Here is a 20,357-nt window from a genome sequence, read left to right as displayed (position 1 = left end):
CCCCCCCCCAGTACTGCACCCTCAGGTGTCAATCCTCCGGGAAGCAGCGGGGGGACAATTGAGCTGATTTCTAACCATTGAGCTGATAACTAACAGGTAACTGAAGAAAAACTATTAACAACAGGTGATTACAACCTGAAGTTATTAACAACAGCAATTGATTTAACTTGTTAACTCTGCAACTTAAAAAAATGGACAACTTTTCTGCTCATAGCACACCTTCTTATGTATGAGGGATGTGACATATATGGCATGGAATTAAATAGTCAAAGCCAAGGCTAACAAAAACACACGCATGTCATAACTATCTGTGAGAAACTATCAGAGGATAACTCTGAGATTCTGGGCTTGATCCTCAAGAAGGATCTAAACACATGAATCCTTAGCACTAAAATATACTGCTTTTCACTTTAATAAAAAGGATGGGCTTTGTGGGCTCAAGGGTTTTCTAGCACCTAACTCCCCTCCCCTTTTCCTACAGAGTGATGATCACCCTTGTCTTATCGTCTGGAGTAGACTATCTTCTTGCTTTTGATCTTGCTCATCTATTAGTGCATGTTTGACTGATTATTTTTGCTGTCTGTCAATTTTTTCAAGTATTAGAACAATTATTTTCAGCTTTTACCTAGCCACGAAGTTTGCTGCTTCTTTTTCAAACCTGAAGTACTTTTGCCAGAAAACACCGGTCTGATTTTTTTACCCGAAGTATTTTCATTTCTGCTGCCCTGAAAAAAGACACTGCCTCTCGTCATGGCTTCCCTTTTCCCAAGAAAATTCCCGTGCGTTTCGAGGTGCTGCAAATCAGATCTTTCATCTGTCACTCACGAAGCATTCATCTCCGCGTGCCAGATTCAAGAAGGGCTGATAGCCTCAAAGTAACGGAAGTCAGGAGTGATTCCTCCATGTCTTTCTATTCTAAACTTTGCGATTTCCCTCTTCCCTCTCCAGGGGCCGAACGGGGGAGGGGCTGCGCGAGAAGGGGAGTAGGTGGAAAAATGAAAGAAAGTCATAATTGACAGGCAGTTTCGTGGAAGAGAGGGACACCGAGGGGAAAGCTGTGGGACCGCGCGGGACACGCGCGGGTGCCGTGGCGGGAGGAGGCGAGCGGCAGAGCCGAGGACGACGCGTTCCGGGGCCGACGGGTGGCGGGGGCCGGGCGCGGCACGGCACGGCAGGTACCGCCCAGGGCCGCCAGGGGGTGCCGGCGCTACGGCCGGCCAAGGCCGAGGGGCGCGTGGTGCCCGCGGGGCGCGGCGGGGCCGTACCGAGACGCGACGCGGGGCGGGCACAAAAGCGCCGCGCCCGGACACGCAACCTTGGAGTCAGCGCCGGGGGCAGGGTGGAGTCGGTGGGCTGGAGCTCAGCACTTAGCAGCCTCGGTGCGGGAGGCTGTCTCGGGAGCTCGCACGATGCCGGAGCCGCGGCAGCGCGGAGCGCGGGTTTTGTGGACGCTGCTGTGGGTAGCCGTGGTGCACTCCTACAACGTGGATGTGGGTCGCCCCGTGATTTTCCGGGGTCCCAACGGCTCCTTCTTTGGGTACTCGGTGCTGCAGCACTACCACGATAGGACACGGTGGTGAGTTGCACAAGATCCCTTGCGTGCCCGGGATCGGCGAGGGCGCGGGTGGCGGCGGGGATGCGGCCTGGCGGTCGCTGCCGGGATATCCATCCCTCCTGGCAGCCGCATCTCCCGCAGCGGGGCGGCAGGACCCGAGCCCCCTCGAATGGGCCGCGAAGGGGCGCCTCCGCCCTAGACTGCGGGGTCTCTCCCCGCGCTCGGTCCACCTCTTCCTGTGGGCTCGTTGGAGGCAGAGTTGTGGGCTCCGCGCCCTTTCTGCACGAGTGATTTCTCTTATGCGAGTAGGGGGCCCTGCGCTGGGAGGCGTTTTAACACGGGGATGTCCTTTCTGGGCTGGCAGCCGGCGCTTGGCATTGTGACCTAATTGTCCGCAAGCACCAGCCGGCCCGCGGCCGATGTCTCGGCGCTGTGCTCGATCCCCCTTCCTCGCGGGAAATATTTAGCCGCTCATTATCTGGACTGCGTAGGAAAAAGCGCACAGGGTACGAATGATGATGGGTTTTGCCGTGTTAATGGGAAATGTTTCTACTACCGGTAACTTCCACCGAGAGCAGCGCACTCAGCGTTCACGGAGCTAAACTACCCGCACCCTGCCTGGCGAGGGACAAAATTCCTTCGGAGGCTGACGAGACGCTTCCAAATCTTAGAGGAAATGTCTGTGTAACTTGAAAAAAAAAATGGCCAAAGAATGTTTATCTACATCCAAAAATTTGTGAAACTGGCGAAGCTTCTTGTTTTCCTATTGATTGAAAAGAGTATTGGACCATAGTCTTGTTTGTTGTCCGGGTTAGAGGCTCTTTGTTAGAATTAAAAATGATTTATTTTAATTGGACCTAGCTGGTGTCATCTGGTGCCCCTCTAATATGAGTAGGAGCCACTGCTGCCAGTAAGCATCCACAAAGCATGTCTTTATCTTTTTATACTTAGATATTCAGCTATTGATGTTGGAACTTTGGTGCACTGTGGTTTAAATAAATGTATTCATTCTGGCATACAGTTCTTTAAAAATGAATTTCTTTCATGCCCTTTAGTTCACATGCAGTTCTGTGCTCTGCCTTTCTCCATAGTGGCTTTCATGGAGCATTCATTTTTAAGGACTTACAAAAAGATTTCATAGAGGAAAAGCACCCTGAGAGAAGAAAATATCTCAGTTTAAAGCAGTGCTTAACTTAGGTTAGGAGTCAATGAAGAGTGCAAAGGCTGAAAGGAACTTCTGTTCAACACAAGTTGCTGGGGATTCACGATGGTGAATTAAATGCTGATCTACTGCAGTGTGGCGGGAAAAAGTGGTAGAATTTGTTGCTTCTTATGTAGGTGTCTGGCATTCTGATTGATAATATGAATGATATTCAAATACCTGTTGGTGTGGTATTTTTGGAAGGGAAGGTGGACTAGGGAGGAGTCTTGGAGATACCCCCCCACTTCATTTAGAAACATGCTGGACTTTTAAGTGTTGGGCATCTGTTTGAAGGCAGGGATCTGTTAGAAGTCTGGTGCTCAAAAATAAAATCTCCAGTTATGTAAATTCCATTTTTTTTGAAAATGGAGTTGATTCATGGTGCCTTTGCTGTGGCACCAGAAGAAAAAAACCAAACCAACCAAACATCTAAATCATTAAATGTTTTTAAATATAAAAGTTGTTAGGCCTAACACCCAGAAGGGCAGCTTAATATGGTAAGCATCAGCACAGTCAGAAATCATCAGGGTGGGATTGTCACCACTGATGGGAATGCTCCTTTTTTCATTGTGAGACCAGGAAGTTGGTTCTCATGAGTACTTCAAAATCCTGTTCCCAACTGACACTGGGATAACAAGTTGGGAGAAGAATATTTTTATACTTCTAGTGTGCTATGTGCAATTGTGCTTGTAATGTGTGTGTGCATCCTAGAGGTCAATAATGAATCTCTTAAAAGTATATGCAGCCTTCTTCCACTTTTCTGAAGAAGTTCCTCTTAAGAGTCAGGGTTATTGTTTGGTTTTGTGTGTCAAGTTTTTTTCTTTCTTCTTGTGACTTTTATATACCCAAGGAAGAGCTGTGATTTCAGTTTTCTCATGTCAATTGGGTCTGTACACTGCAGTGGGAAGTAGTTCAAATAATTTAACTTTAGATAGTGATATTTTGGGTATTGAAGGCTTGCCCAGTGAGTTTAGCACTATGTGAGTCTGCAAAAATGTGATTGATCAAATCTGAGGCTGATAGGGCTCCTACCCATCTAAAATTGTTTAATATGTTAATGTGCTCTCAAGAATTTGAAGGTATTCAGGAAACTCTTGCTCTTCATTGCTTGTGGGCCTGATACTCCCCTAACATCCTAACATACTTCTGATCATGAGAGCTGTCTTGTTTTCTGTAGCCTTGTCTGTGCGCTGGTGTGTGTGTATGTATATATATATAGTCACCAATTCATGTTAAGATGGTATCTCTCATAGCCACATCTTCCATGTTTCAAGTCTCTGTTTTCCAAGAAGACAAAGGCACCTGTCTGTATTACCTACCTTAAGCCTGTAGGTTTCCATTAAACTGGTTCAGGGTTTGGTGATTCTTTCAGGCTTCATGTGAGCCAAATATTCATGCAGAATGAAAAAAAGGGAGGTGAGATATTTGGTATGAAATCTTAAATCAGATAAACGCTAATAGTCAAGCTGCTGCACACAGGAATTACAACTGGGAACTGGGTGTTCAGCCGCCACTACAGTAGTGGAGCCAGTCAGTGCCTTTGATGTTTTCTGCAGTACTTCATTGCAATGATGATTCTTTGCACATTTTCTTGTCTCAAGAAGTGTTTCTCAACAGAGATGTGCTGAGATTATTGTATTTCTGAAAATGTCTGCTTTTCCTTCCTTAAGTGGGTTTTATGCCTGTAAATCTTGACCGGTTTACTCAGTTACCCGTCATTGCAATTTTCAGCAAGAAACCAAGTGTTTGGTTGCATTTAGAGCAGGAACAAGCTGAAGTGCTTCTGCTCTCTGGATATAATAATGAAACTTGGAGTAAGGACTCAAAAAACAACCAAGAAACAACCCCAGATAGTTAAAAAAGAAAAAAACCCCATTTTTTCCAAATAAAAGGTGGTAATAATTTGAAATCTCTGATTCTTCTTTTTTAAAATTAATAAGATGTTACTTTAGACTCTCCTTCTTTCCCTCCTTATGCCCTCTTCTTGCAGACACCCTCAAATCTCTCAGTAAGTCCAGGGTGACCGTTTCATCTTTTCTGGCAAAATAATCTGGCACGAAAAAAGTAATGAAGTCAATTTAGTTGCATGGTGTCCTGCTGTGAGTTTTACAATAAAGAATGAGTCTGGTTTCTGCGCTGTTGCATCATTCCTTCAGCCCTGCTCTTCACCAGTTTGCGCTACTGCCGAAATAATGAAGGTTGAACTGCATGTTGGGCTGCTTGATATGTGTTGTAATGCATGTCATGTAAACTTGTGTGCAATCTGAAGGTAGGCAGTCCAGAACTGGATGGAATAAACTTTCTAATACAATTTGAAACAATAGAAAGCAGGCATTCTTTATCTGCACAGGATGTGCAGCTGATCTCTCCTTGTGCTGCTTATGTTGTGAGATGTTACAACAAAGTGCTTGTCATAATCATATATATTCATTAAAATGTGTTTCTTGTCTAATACGTAAACATCACTTTCCTAGAACTATTTTGCATGCATCTGCCTCCTTCTGAAAGTCCTTTCATGGTTCTGGAGGTTTATTGAGAGGGGTCTCTGGTGGTTGTAGGCACTGAATGCTTCAATATTAAAGGTGACCTTTCCTTGAACTTTTTCTTTGGGCATGTGCTATTGCTTCTTCTTCTAGAACTTGCCCGAACAAACACTGCAGGTCACTGGTTCCAGTCACATTTGTCATCCTGTGGGTATACCTTTATAGCCTTTCTTGGTTTTTGTGCCAGCTTAGTCTTTAAGCTCTATTCAGCAACTTCAGAGGAGCTGAAAAGTTTTATTCTCTGTGTTGTTTATCACAGGTGTGGGAACAGATTGACCCAGTGGAGACAGTGTTGTGTGTATAATCTAAGCAGTGATGCTGTAGATTCTGCCATGGAATTTCGAGGAACCTGAGCTTGCTGTCATTGGTCATGGATCATCCAGCCCTCCTGCTTCTTGCTCTGCATGTCATTGATGAAACACAGGGTTTTATTTCAAGTAACTGGGCTTTTTTTTTTTTTTTTGGAAGTAACTGAGACCTTTCTAAAGGGGAGAAACTCAACTGAGATATGATGGTAGGGCACCCTCCTCTGGTATGCTTTTGAAATGAGCTGTGGTATGTGAGGATATTTAAGATTTTTTTCCCCTGACAGGTAACATTGCGGTGAGGTGCCTCAGTCTTTAAATTGTGATTGTCTAATCACTGCTGATGTACTGTAGGACGATGCTTAATGTGCTTGACATCTCTCCAGCCATTGGTCAGCTCTGCACTTTTGCTCACTGTTCCCTTTTGTTAAATGCAACACTTAATTTCCAAATCTGTATGTCCTGAGGGTGAACCAGGGAAGTGATCATTAGTGTTCTTCAGGAAGTAATTTTAAAGAGGTGTGAACTTCTCTGTGGCCAAGAAAGCTTCTTGTCATCCAATAAAATTGGCTGCTGCAACTCCTTAAGTGGCATTGTTTCCAGCCATGCAGCTGCATAATTTTCTCAATACAGATGAAGATGTTTGTTGTTGATCGTATGAGTGCAAGAAGAGAAAGTTAAGTGGCCTTTCTGCTCCCTATTTTGGTTTAAACCCCAATGTTTTTTTTCAGAGTCGGTGGGATGAGGCTGTTGCTTACAGATTTCTGTACACCTCAAGGAAAAAGGAAGATCACTAAGAACAGGAGGAAGGGAGTTTGGAGCCATTTCAGCCTTTCTCCATAGAAAGTAACCTCTTTCTCTTGATGGGGTTTCCCCTTCAAGGTATCTTCATGCAGCTACTCACTAATATTCTAGGGGCTTCCCATGGAATAGTATGGTTGTGGTGAGAACCTGCACTCATCAATAATCTCTGCAGAGAGTATTACTCACATAGTAAGCCTTTTGGCAAAAGGCTGGAGAACTGCTGGTACCTGCTTGCCGACTGCCCAAGTAGTCATATAGTAGCATTGGAAATGTGTACCGCAAAAATCAGTAATTTTAAATAAATGCTGGTTAAAGTATTTGGAATATATTGGAAAGTTTTACTTCTTCTATCTGTATTTATATCTTCTATGTTAATGCCAGACAAGACTCCACAGCACTGAAATAAGAGAAGATTATTAGATTCTAAGACTTTGTTTTGAAGTGTGTTTCTGATTTGATATAGTAGCAGAGAAAAAACACTTCCTCTGATTGCAGTGCTGTTTCATAAACATTGCAAAATATTTCAAAGGTGTTTTAAATATGTAGAGGAGATACAAACAGGTGTTTTTTTTGCTCCAGGAGTCCCAAAGTATTTAGATGGAAATGAGTTGTCTATCCAGGTCTGCTTAAAAGTCTCATGATAGTTAAATGTGTGACTTCCTTACAACAGTTAAGGCATTACATACAGAAGCTAGTGAAAGAGTAAGCAAGTCTTTTTGTTGACAAAGGAAATATTTCAGTCTTGAATCTTTGAATAAAATGAAAGTAATTATTATGTGACAAATACCAACCAAAAAGCATGTGAACCAACAGAAAACCTCCTGTTTCCCTGAAGGTAACCATCTTAGGGCATGGCTGAACATGGGTCATGCTAGATGAAGCAGTGGCTCTGCAAAGGTTTCAACTGCTGAGTTTTAGGTGTAAGAGTGAGAGAATGAGACAAGATCCTAAGATGACATAGTATGTGCTGTATGTGAAATACCAAATTTGAATGCATGGACATTCAAGACAATCCAAAATAAATTTGCCATTGGCACACATCACTGGCTGCTTCTTTCTGCTCAGTCCACATGAAGAAATGGCAATGTACGCTCTCTTTTTGAAAGGTATAACTGCTCAAGATAGCAGCATTATCTGTACCAGTAGTGTACTCAAATTGTTAGTTATCAATTTTTCCCATTCATCTTTATAGAGATGAAAATGCTTTGTAATTTAGGCTTCATTGTCTCACCCAACGTATCTTGTGCACTAGTTGCTAAATCATACTTATTTTTCTTAGGTTAGAGCAGAACCTGTTTTAAACTGAAGTTCAGTGTGACCTGTGTTATCTCACTGTTATAACAGTTCATAGAAGCATGGTGTTTCCTTTTGCACTTCGAACCTGTAACTCTTTAAGCTAGTAATGTTTAGTTTTGTTAGATCTCATGACTGTCAATAAGTGAATGTTATGCATTCATTGCCTCTGTAAATGAAATAACTGGCATTTGATTTTATATCTGCTGCCTGCCTAGTAGGATTTCCATTTAGAGCTATTTTTCAGGCTCCTTTGCGCTTGCTCCCCAAGTGTGCAGCCTTTGTAGGTTTTAGCAGTTTAAGTATTTTGGACATTAAAATTCTCCTCACTTGAGAAAACATATGTGTTACAGAGTGCAAGAGTGAAATTCCATCACAATGCTCCAAATGAAACAGTTTAGCTTATAAAACCTCAGAGAAAATGGTCACTCAACACAGGCGTTTCTCACATTTTTGTAAATGTATCAGGTGTTTTTTTACCACAGAACAGTTTTGTTGCATCCAACATCCAAGGCAGTGTATCAGGAGTGGAGATGTGCTCCTGTTGTGTATAGATGAGGCTCTGATGCAGGAGAAGCTCTTTTGGATGACTCAGGTTGGCCCTGGACAAGTGTAAACCTTGTGCCTTGGGTCTCCTTGCATACTGGGATGGTGATGATGAGTGGTGACTGGTATGGAGCTTTAGATTGGAGGGTGAGGGAAAAGTTAAGAACAGGGAAAACATCCCTGTGGGGATTGGTGGGGGTTGGTGCTGGGCTGTCCATCTGTGAGAGTTACAGATGCAGACTGACTTTGCACCAATAGCTCTTTAGTGGCTAAACCAAGAGCAGTGTCTCCTTGGTTAGCTACTGCCTCCCAGGTAATAGCCTGTGTCTGCACAGGGGACTTCTGGAGCTGTAGCCCTTTAGAGATGGTTGCCCTTAGTTCCAGCCCTGGGTTTAACTTTGGTGAGGATTTTTTTACATTCAGGAGATCTGTCATGTGTGACAGTACAAGAGAATTGCAGAACTTGCTTGTTACTTAGCTACTTGGTGCTCCCCACTGCCTTCCTCAGAGCTGCCCTCCCCCTGCTTAACCTCCTTCTTCCTACTCACCTGCCCAAGTCTGGGGTCACAACTTCTTGAGAAAGATTGTCCTTTTATGTTGCCATCTTCTTGCAAAGGTTTACATACCTTCTTGGTGATCTCTCATGGGCAGCTCCTCACAGCACTTACTCCTTCTTCTCAGCACAGCCAACAAACTCCATCTTCCTCCTTGACCAGCCACCTACTCTTTTACAATACCTGTCCTAATTGGATCTGGCTGTGGCCTATTAAGGGCAGGCCTGTTCCTAATTCTTGATAATTAGCACAGCTGTAACTCCTTAGGGGTGAGATTACCTTCACCACTATCTCTATTCTCCTACATTCCACCCATCCACACTTTTAATGAGGAGACAGTGAAATACTTGTACTTCAATACTTGTGCTTCCCCTGTAATCTTCCTCAAAAAGCATCCCTTAGGGCATGAGAGGATAGAAGCCTGGTTGTTAAAAGAGTTTAACTAGATCCTAGCACAAGTGATTAAAAAGTGCTGACCATCTTTCTTTTGAGGGTAATTGAAATGGTCAGAGCAGGCCACTGGTGCTTCCCAGAAACACTAGATCTTATGTGGGATCCAGGTAATGTTCAGGTAGAATCTTCACAGCCTTAAGGATAAATGTTGCTTGATAGCAGTGTATGTGGAAGACATATGTTTGTATTGTTGGTTTGATTTCTTGCTGTTGTTTATTCAAGATGTAATTGTATAGAATGTTCTGAGAATTGGGCGTCTCCACCTTCTAAACAAGCTTACAAATCTTGTGCTGCCTGGCAAGACTGCAGCCAGCAGGAGGTTCGGATTTTATCTGCTTGTGTGTGTATCAGTTCTGGATTGATGTAGCTAAAACTGAGGAAAAATGGATGCAGATGCTGTTGTGCTCCTAATGGTATCCTAAAAGCTTTTGGGAGGTGTGTGGTGAGGGTGTGTCACTTTAAATGTGGTACAATCCTAATGGAAATTGTATTTGTTAAAAATATTTGTGGCTTCACTGTGGAGTAGCACAAAGGCTTCACTGTCTTTATTGTGTGTGATGTTTTCAGTTTGTGAATTGGTGTTATTGTTTTACAAGGTTGCTGAGAAAAGTATTTTTGCTAGCGAAGCTCTGGCAATGTGAGCCTTGGTGGTGTTTGTCAATTTTTTTCATTTCCTCCTGAAATTAATCACTTATTGCTATGTTTCTGGTTTCCAGGGTCTTGGTTGGTGCTCCCAAGGCAGAATCTAAATACAGCACCTCTGTTCAGTCCCCAGGAGCAGTGTTTAAATGTCGAGTCCATACCAACCCTGACAGAAGATGCACAGAACTGGATATGGGGAGAGGTGGGTAGTTATGATGTTGGCACAGCAACCAAAAAAATCGAAACTGCATGGCTGGAAGTCCATCTTCCAACTTCAAATTGGCCCCAAAATATTGAGAGTCAGCCATCAGCCTTTCCTCATGGATTTTGAACACTGTTAACAAAAGTGTCATATTCTTTTTGGCATTACAAAATAACATCCCGCTGGTGCTAGTGTCCTCTCAATGACCTTGCTTGCTCTTTCCAGGGAGTAACCACATAATGTGGATTTTTCCCTGCTAAACCTGAGCTTCTGTCTTTTTTTCACCTGCTTCAGTGTGACTTTTTATCATGTTGGTGACTATGTACATGTTTTGGCGCGCTGCTGCCTGCTCCAGGAAGTGCTGAAGTCAAAGTGCATGAGATGACCCCAGGCAATGCAGTGATGGGCTCACGATTTGTGGTGTTATTGGTAATGTGGTGATCTATGGGTTCCCTCATAATACAGCAAATAATTTCTTGAGTTTACTTTTTGTACTAAAGTGGTCTCAGTGAGACTTCTTGTATGCCATTGCATGGGGTCAGGGTTGACTTCAGTTACTGTGATGAACTGTCTGAGGCAGGGGAAGGTGGAGGCCTAAAGTAAAATTATGATCTAAAACTTCCTGCTGGATAATGATGGTAAAGAATGAAGCATTTTAATATTTTGGTTTTCTTGGTGACATATTGCTTTTTCTGCCTTTATAAAATATGGCATTGTTCATCTTTTCATACTTACACTAAGTAGAATTTCTGTTTATGAAGTTTACATGTGTTAAGACAGCATTTTGGCTAAGTGGTTTATCCTCTACCAGATTGTAAGTTGTCATGGATTCATGAGTACTTCCTGACAGGACTACAGATTTCAGCCTTATTTTTTTTTAAGTGCCCCTGATCTCACTTTCAAGATTGCATTCAGGAGGCAATCTGATACCTCTCCCATTGACTTAATGGTTTGATGGTTCATTTAAGATGTCTTCATTAAGACGGCTGTGAACATTGTGTGATAGCTGCTGGCTGTTGGGAGCAGGGTCTCTCCTCAGCTGTTTATATGTATGGTGTCACCTAAGAGTGAGAACATTGCCCCAGTTAATGCATTCACAAACTAATAAATAATCAGGATGCAGGGGGAGAGAAAAGCATTGTCAAATGTTTGATGGGAAATCTCTTTTTTTGTCAGGATTCTTTGGTAGGTATTTAAAATTCATGTCTTCTTGCCTTGCTGCCTTTCCCTTTTTTTCTGTAGGCAATTCTCGGGGCATGCTCTGTGGAAAGACCTGTAAGGAAGACAGAGATGATGAATGGATGGGTGTGAGCCTAGCTAGACAGCCAAAGGCTGGTGGAAGTGTGCTGGTAAGTCCATACTATTCTTTGATCTTGTTGAAAATGTAGCTGCTGCCTGACTAAGCACATCAGGATTGTGTTGAGCAGTGACTGACGGAGTCCAGAGTAAGAGGCAACAGATTCTGTAGTCCCTTTCTTCAAGCAGTGTTGTAGTGTGTTTTTTGTTATATTAGTATGTTTACTGTTTGATTTTTAATTTTGTAGTTTCCTTATGCTGCTCCTTTTGTCCCTGCTCTTTTTCCAGAATCTTTTTACTTCTCCTTTCATTAAATGCCAGTCTCTTCCCCAGCCTGCCTTCTTTCGAGAAATTTCCCTGTCAGTTTTGTATTTCTCCAAATTTTACTAGCTCACTGAAAATGTTCTCCTCCCTTGAAATTTTTTATTGGTTTATACATTGTATTCCCCACCTTGTTTTTCACTCCCAATTCTCCTGATTTGCTAAAGATTGTATCCTCCCCTTGGGACTTGCCCCCCTTATATAAGTCATTGTCTGCCCCCAGTTCAGGGTCCTGGGATGCTGAAGAGGGGAAGTTTGACCATCGAATAAAGTTACCCTGGGACCCGTGGTGCTGCTCTTTGTTTATACTGCGCCGTCACTTGTAGCTGGGATTCAGCGGGGCTCAAAGGGGGGATTTGCCGCCTTCCCTGTCACCATCTAGCCGGGACGAGTGGCAAAGCAGAAGTGAGCCCCAGCCAGAGGACGTGATTGATAGAGGGAGGATTCCAAGCCATCACACCTGACTTGTGTCAGCCAAGGACTTCCTCCTAAATCTTAGGGTTTATACCTTTGAACTAAATAAATACAATTTGTCTGGGAGGTATTCTGCTAATTTGTTCTTTTTGTAGTTTGCCTGTGTTTATGTAGGAAATATGAAAGCATACATTTTCCTTGAGCATATGAATTGCATCTCAAAATTTACAAGGAAAAATGTAAATTGCTCTTTGTGGCCATATTTTTCATTTATCTATATTAATTTCCTGTTGACGAAGTAGAAGAGTTGCAAGTAGAGATGTCTTAACTGTGTGTGGATTGACTTACATAATGTGGTTACTATGCACATAGACAGGACAAGGAGAGCAGATGTAATCTTTAAGATGTGCAATATTTCTTTGCAAAACTTTTCCTGTCATATTGTAAAGAGTCCTGGGCAAAACCCTTTCTAGAATGCATGGAGATTTTACATTTATTGCCTGTAGATACATCCATGGTTGGATTCTGACTGTCTACCTGAGTGAGTGTGTCTGCAGGGAAGTTAACAGAAATAAAAAGAAATATGCAGCAAAATGTTGTGTGTATTATATGTGGCAGGCAAATATCAAGGTTTTATCAGGGTAACCTTGACAGCAGTCTAAACAGCACTGTTTGTGAATTGGAAACTTTCAGTTGGCCTCATCTTTCCAATGATATAGAGAACTGCCCTTGTATGTAACATCAAACTGTCAAAAAGCTGCTAGTGAGAAAGAACTTGTGCAGTGATTACTGTACCAATCACCTGTAAAAGGCAAGAGGATAAACCTGATTCCCTCTAAGATTTTTTTTTAATATGTGCTTAGGGTACAGGTTCTTATGCCCCAAATCCTTACGCACCGACTTCCCCGTGGGAGAGCAGGTAGGTTTGATACCTTTCTGTCACAGAATTGTGATATTTTTTTGCCTCATCTCTCTTGGTATATACCTTGTTAGTGTGATAGGGGCTACCTTTACTTTTCTTGGATGTTTTAAACATGTTCAGGACTAAAGGAGGAGGGGAGAAAGAGGGGCATAAATAAAATACACTGTGAACATATACAACAGAGGCCAAAATTAAGGCATTCATGGTAGTGTAAGCAATTAATATTTTCAGGATGTATCCTGAGCTGCAGGGAGTCAGCTGTGTGTGACAACTTGCACAGTTGTGTGAGGAGTAACTTGCATTTATCAGGGTAACACTACCCTTGAGAGACATCCTTTTCATTGTTGAGTCATCAGGCTGGCATTCATCCTAATTAATTTTTAGAAGGTTGTTAATAAATTTTTTCAGGCAACTCTTAATTTCTTGTCAAAACTATATTTTAAGAATAGCAGGTTTGTGTATTTTGGTTCCAAGGGAAGTGGGTAGCAGCTGATGCTTAGGGGTCATCTCCCTAAAGAGAAGCAGTAATTGAAGGGAATGCTGATGGGGCAGAAAGCCAAGCAGCTGCCAAGCTGGGTGCTGGCTGGCTGAATGGAGGGTACAAGGGTGAGAGACATGGGTGGTCTTAGGGCTGAGAGGGTAGAAATTTCACACATAAAGCAGGTTAAAAGTGAAATATAGGTAAAATAAAATACACAGCTGGCAGTATGCTTATTTCAGTGCAGCTTAGGCTGGTAAAATGTCTCCACAAGTGACACTGATCTAAAACAGTCCTAATTCAGGCCTCTGACAAGATTATGCTGCCCTTCACCACACAGACCATGTTGAGATGCCGGAGAATATTTAATTATATAATGCTCATTATTATTTATCACCAAAGTCTTAAACTACTAATTATATGTCTGTGCACATCTGTGTGTAAACAGAGCCTGAAATGAATGCATACAGATTCCTTTGTGGAAGGAAATTACCTGGTGTTTCAGGTCATTGTTGCTCTCTGTTTTGAGAACTTTTTACTGAAAAAGATTTGTGATTTTCCCACAGATGGTCTTCCATACATGCGCTCTTCTAATTTTAGGGATTAGCATTTCTTTAAAATGTAACTTTTCTTTGAGGCCCATTTGAAAAACTGGTTTTCTGAGAAGATGTGTCTGAATATGTGTTCCTAGCTGTATTTGCCTTTTTTTTTTAATTGCTAGATAACTTGAGTGTGTTTCTTTAGTTAGGAGTGTGTAGAGTATATATTGTCAGATATTAAACTCTATTTACATCTCCCCCAGGAATTCCTTTAAGTCAGAGTAATACCTTTCTGGTCAGTAGCCCTGGGTGGATTTTTTTTCCCCCATAAACAAGTGTAGTTGCCTGTGTGAAACATTCATGCTCTTGGCATACTGTGTTAAATTAACTAGTCACACAGTTTAATTGTGGGTTTTATAAAGAAGTGTATGCTTTTGCTTTGTAGCTGCTTAGTGGCCTAAATTTTTTCTTATCAGCCTTTCCCAGTTGCCTGTAAGAGTGTCAGCTAGGGAAGGTGAGGAGCATGCCAGAGGGCTTTAGTTGGTGTTTGGTAAAAGGGAGATTGTGTTTGAGCCCATATTGTGCCAGGATGTTACTAAACCAGAATTTGGTGTTTGTGTGATTGATTAAATAGTAAAGCATCAAACAGTGAGGATATAAACAAATGTAGGAGTAAGATTGAATGAGAAAGTATAGCCAAGGACAAGAAACTATCAGTCTGCATTAATCTCAGTACTGCAATAGTACATCTGAGATTGCCCATTCTTTCCAAACTGAAACAGTAAAATTCCTCCTTTTGCTGTTGTTGGGAGAGGAACCAGGGGCATTGCATTGTGATTGGGAGATAAGCCACATCCTTCAGCCACATCCTTCAGTCTTGCTCTTCCTAAATACCTGCCACTTCTGTCATTGTGTTGCTCTTCCTGTGGAGCAGAGCTGGTGGCTGCAACAATATGCAAAAAAGCCAAGTGTCAGCAGTTCTGAAATGGCCTATTCATTATACTGCAGTACTGCAGTGTCAGCCATCAATAGATATCTCATCTTGCTTTGCTCAGAAGCATTTTATTTTGCTTCAAGTGTTTGTATAATTTCTCCCCTGTTCTGTGGTAGAGCTGGAACCTGTACCCCAGCAGCAGCTGCTGAGCACCAAAGTATGCTAATGGTTTCCTTATTGCACACGGACTTATCTATAACTTGCATCTAAAATAGGGTGCATAGGTTGTCAGTTGTTTGGAATTACCTCAAATTCAGGTGACTCACTTCTGTTCCAAAGACCTGTTCAGACATGTGCTGCTGCTGCCAGAGAAGGAAGCATCACCTTGCCTTGGCAACGTTGAATGATACAGTGACAGTGAACTGTAATCAACTCTAAATGCTTTTGAGAAGACAGAAAAAACAAAATCAGATGCATTGTGGTAGGGAGACAAATGTTATCTGGCTGCAGAGAAATGAGTTTTGAGGAGGAAGAGGAGCTGCTGGACTCCTGTCCATTGTAAAAATGTCAAATTCTGTAGCAGTGGCACGGGGAAGTCTGGGGAAGCACTAACTCATGTAACCAAGGAGAGCTCATCCCTTGAAGGTTTGCAGACTAAGGCAGTCAGTGGTGAACTATAGTGTGCCTGAATACACATCATGATGAAGGTACAGAAAAGTGGTCATTATCCCAAGACTTAACAGATTCGTTTGTGTCCAGAATTGCTAGACTGAGCCCATAGCCTGCAGTTGATTTTGAACATACTTCTTACCCAGCAGCAGCTTTTTCTCTCCTTATATTCTTTTGTATTTCTTGGCTTCTGCAGCTCACTCCTGAGCAAAGCCACCTGCTTGTGATGAAATGCTGCTATTGTCCCTGACTTCATTGTTTGTACTCTTCTGAGAGAGATTAATTAGTAGGTTAATTTATGTGAGTGTCTTGCAGTTTCTGAAATATAAAATTATAATACCACAATCCTTTCTCTTTGCAAAATTTTAAAAAATACTCTTGGTCTGTTTCCATTTGAATTGATATCTAGCGTTGGGATTGATGACGCTGTTGCTGTAACGGTATGTGTATTTATGGCATTGTCTTTGCAATGGTTATGCATGTGTATATTTGTGCTCACAGATCCATCAGGACAGAAGCTATTTCCTGGTTTTGCTGAACATGAGTGTTTCACATGTTGGTTATCTGTTGCTGTTGAATTTTGAATGGGTAGTGCGTGGGGATGGAAATCATAACTGAGCCTCCTCAAAGTGCATACAGGAGTCTCCAAAGCTGCTCTTTATTGTACTTCTCACATGCATTTGGGTGTGGAGCCGAGTGCTCTCGGAAGGATTCTTTGCATCACAGGTGGCAGCCCGCAGCATGCAGTGTGGTGCAAAACTTTTTGCAGCCCCCAGAGCCCCTCACTGTCCCTCTGTGATAGCCATATGTACAAATACGTGCCTCTCTTTGAGCACAGGTAATTAAGAAAGCAATAAATATCAAATGTAGTACTGCTAACAGTATAGCAGGTTTTGCACAACTGATTTTGCTCTTTGAGAGTAGCATTACCTATTTATATCTTTCTGGACATAAGTATATTGAAATCTGTTGGTGGCTGGATTGAATTTTGAGCTTCTCAGTGGCTGATACACATCCCATGTTCTTTAGTGGGGAGGTGACACAGCTGTGCCTGCGTTATGAGTGGATATATTTTTAACAGTGTTGAGATGCTCCTATGGGCAGCTCTGTGGTGCTGAAGCACAAAAGTGGGGTAGCACACAGAAATGGAAGACAGCTTATCTCATCTGGGGAGGATGGAGTCAAATATGGGATTCATGAAGGTGGTTGATGCAAAGCATCCAAGAAAAGCTGGAGGCATGTGGAGGAGATGATTTGTAGCATAGAGGCTTGTCTATTAGCATGGAGTTAACCCTTAAATTATATAAATTGACACATCTACAGTGACTTAAGTGTAGACTCAGACCAGCTGGAGATAAGGTCTGGCATGTGCTAAGTTCAAAGCCATTGCTGTTTAACATTTCCTTTTCTTTTATTCCAAATAAATCTTGAGCAGAAACCGAATTGTGGTTTGGCTGGCAGCAATACAGTGTTAGTTTTTGGAGCAAATGGGTTCTGAGAAGTTGTGAACCAGGCTCTACATTGCTTGCATGTGTGCCTTGTGTGCCAGTTGTACTGAGCAAGTGTCTGGTGAATCTTGTTTTTCAGGATGATCTCATTCTTCACTATAAAGCTCTGCAGCTTGTCTGCACCTTGGCTAGTGTTGCCACTGTTGTTGCTACAAAATCCTTGGCATTTTCAATTAAATTCACAACCAGTAAGCAAGGCTCAGCACATCTGTCACCAGAACACAGAGCTGCCTTTCCCAGTGGAAACCATCCTTTGACTCACACAAGCATTTATTGGTGGTATAACCTTCTGGGTATTCTCAGTGTCTTTATTCCTGTTTTTCACCTTTTGTTGGGTTGCATCTTTAGTTAGAAAAGCTTTGCTGTCTGCGAGGATTTATGCACAGTCAGATATTTTGTAATTTCCAGCATAGGCTCTGAGACTTCTTGTTTTCCTAGTTATATACATTTGAAGGCTGAGATCTGAGCTGCCAGGTTAGACAAGGTCCTGAGCTGCAGAAGGTAACAATGAGAAGATACTTTAGAAACAGTGGAATGTAAGGAGAGTACCATGGATTTGTGGGGTGAAGTGGTCCCGTTCACGCATGCTCTGCCTTGGTCAGAGTGATCTCCTGTGACTCTGGGCCAGTAACCCATGTTATGTGATCTTTTTAGGCATGTGCACACCGCTGGAAAAACATCTACTATGAGACAGAGTATATCTTGCCCCATGGCTTCTGCAACATCATTCCTCCTGACCTGCAGTCCAAAGGGAGGAAGCTCTTGCCCTGCTATGAAGGTAAGGGGTCAGGCCAGGAGTAGAGCTTATAATGTCTCTTGCTATGCTTCTAATAATACAGTAACCTTCACTACTGATTTTATTTTTTTTTTTAACATGTGACTGCCTTGTGGCCCAGCTGTGGTGGCAGTTGGGTTTTGGATGAAGTTGGGAGAATAGCGCAATGACTGGATTCTGTGGCATGGTTGCACTTTACTGGAGGAATGAAAAGTTTCTGAATTGTGTTTTGAGGCAGCAGCTCTCCCCTTAGGTAAATAATGAGAAGATATTGCTATGAGCTTGGCCTTTTGTGCTTCACTGTGACATGGAATAAAAATCCTGAATTATGTTGCAGTCACGAACGAATTTGCCTATCTTATGGAAACACTTCCATTTTTATATTGCTGTTTATCAGAGGATTGGGATGTGGGACAGGGAGAAGGTTACTTTCCTCACTTCGGGGTACTTCTGCAACAATTTATATTAAATTGCTGCTGTGTTAAGATCTGGGTTTGAGGTGGATACAGAGGGAGGGCTCCACCTCTGAGCCATGGATGGCTGTGCCTTTTGGTTCTGCACCAAGTTCCATGTGCCATAATTTTAATTTCTCCTTACCTAGTGCATGTGAAACTTTTACATCATATTTCCATTTTTTAAAGACTTCAGAAGACAGAGTCTCCTTGGCCAAAAAACAATTAACTGAAAAAGAGGCACAAATGTATTTTTAGGTAGAAGAGAGTATCTCCTAAGATTCTTGGCCTTGAGAGGAATGTTTTGGGGAAAGCACCCTTGCTTCCTCCTTTCTTTCATTTCTTCATTGTAGAAGCCTGAGGAAGTGGGCAAATTTGGAGGACAACATACAGCAGGGTTTGTTGTGGACAAGACCTCTGATTTTACTTATTTGCTTTTAACTAGTTGCCCTCCTGTCCATAGCTGGCAGCAGCCAGCAGCAGGCTTGGTGCTGGCATTAGTAAGTTGGAGAGGGATAAGGCAGTGAATGTCCTGGCAAGTTTCTCTGTTGCTATTGGGTGGCCAGGTCCTAGCTTGGTGGTCTGTAAAGCCAGGTTTGTGACAGAACTGTGTCCATTTCATGCTCACAGTTCTGAGGTGGCTCCTCACCTCCCTCTGGGCTTTGCTTAGGAATCTGCCATTGCAAACCTACACACCTTTTGGAGATGGCAGACACTTGTGCATTGATGTTTTCCTGCCCTGAAATTGGTCATTATTTGATATGTCAGAAGTTTTGAGGGACTTGTACCAGACATGCTAGCTGCTGTGCAGCAGAGTACATATAAGCTATATAAGCTTTCCTATTGTGGGTGCTGTATTTGTCCTTTCCTGCCTCTCTGCCCTCTTTGTTAGTGTCAGTAAAATCAGGATAAGGCCTCACACTGATGTTGTACACTGCAAATCATCTGATATTAACTTTGTGGACATTGTGCACGTGCAGGAATGCCAATGGCACTCCCTTTGAGCCTTTGTTACTGCTCCTGCACTGCCTGAAGCCATGGTGGGGATGTGGTTTCTGTAAGAGAAGAATCACTTGTGTTTATGCGTCATGTTTTTGGAGTAAAACTGCTGTTAATCTGACGGGATATTTGCCAGGAATTGCTAAAAAATAGAAATGTGTGGGCCTAGTACACGTAGAGCAGCCAGTGGAAAGTTGGCAGGGTTGATGCAGTACTATGCTGACTTAATTACATTGCATAGTAAAGTGAAAATTGAATGTTTGGGACTGATTCCCACCCAGCCCCCCACCCCATCAGACATGAAATCACAGTGTCACAAGGAATGGCTGCATTTGTGTACTCCTGATTCTTTACATTTCAATAAAACAAGCTCCAAGAGAGATAGCTATAGTGTATCACACAGAGCAGTTAATTGTTTAAGGTTTCCTGAGAAATAAGTTTGCAGTCATCCGTGTAACTTTTTTCCCTTCACTTTCTGGAAGGAGCAGAATAATTTTCCTCCACTGACACTGATGAATGGCTAATGCAAAGCATCGAGTCTGAAGTGCTTCTACACTAACAGACTCTGTGGCTATTGCTGGGAGGCTGCCAGACCTGTGGCTGCAAACCCTGCACTAGGACACATGCCTTTGCCCGACAAGATTCCAGTGTCTCAACTTTCTCTGGATCTTGCCATGTGCAAATAGGGGTAGACAGTACTGTGCTTGCTTCCAGAAGCCTTGTTTTTAGTGCAGCTAAGGTGATAAGTCTCAACAGGTGAAGGGTGCAGGCCAGCTGAGTGCACATCAGGAGGAAATGGAAATTTCCGGACTAGATGGCACTGGTGCAATGGCATAGTTGCATCAACCACAGTTGCATAGAATCTCAATCCATCTTATTCTTGCCTGGCTTCCCTGAAAGGGCTGACAGAAGTCTGGAATTGAGCAATAATTAGAACACAGCAGCAAACTGA

At 42.6% G+C, this 20,357-nt stretch overlaps 1 protein-coding gene across 1 annotated transcript in view; it reads left to right on the top strand.

Annotated features, from left to right (window-relative positions):
* Nucleotides 1-1,350: 1,350 nt before the first annotated feature.
* The window catches only part of LOC121358510 (integrin alpha-9-like), a gene marked incomplete at its 3' end in the record, with an annotated part of 45,942 nt that continues 26,935 nt past the window's right edge, over nucleotides 1,351-20,357 (top strand). Inside the window, exons 1-4 of the mRNA XM_041476740.1 lie at nucleotides 1,351-1,576; nucleotides 9,971-10,098; nucleotides 11,341-11,447; nucleotides 17,834-17,957. Coding sequence (XP_041332674.1) covers nucleotides 1,410-1,576; nucleotides 9,971-10,098; nucleotides 11,341-11,447; nucleotides 17,834-17,957 — 526 coding nt within the window. The remainder of the gene's footprint in view (nucleotides 1,577-9,970; nucleotides 10,099-11,340; nucleotides 11,448-17,833; nucleotides 17,958-20,357) is intronic.

Source organism: Pyrgilauda ruficollis, unplaced genomic scaffold (assembly GCF_017590135.1).
Source record: "Pyrgilauda ruficollis isolate IOZ18807 unplaced genomic scaffold, ASM1759013v1 scaffold395, whole genome shotgun sequence".
NCBI classification, from domain to species: Eukaryota; Metazoa; Chordata; class Aves; order Passeriformes; family Passeridae; genus Pyrgilauda; species Pyrgilauda ruficollis.
Note: the sequence above shows the minus strand (reverse complement) of the source record. Positions and strands in the feature narration are given on the sequence as shown.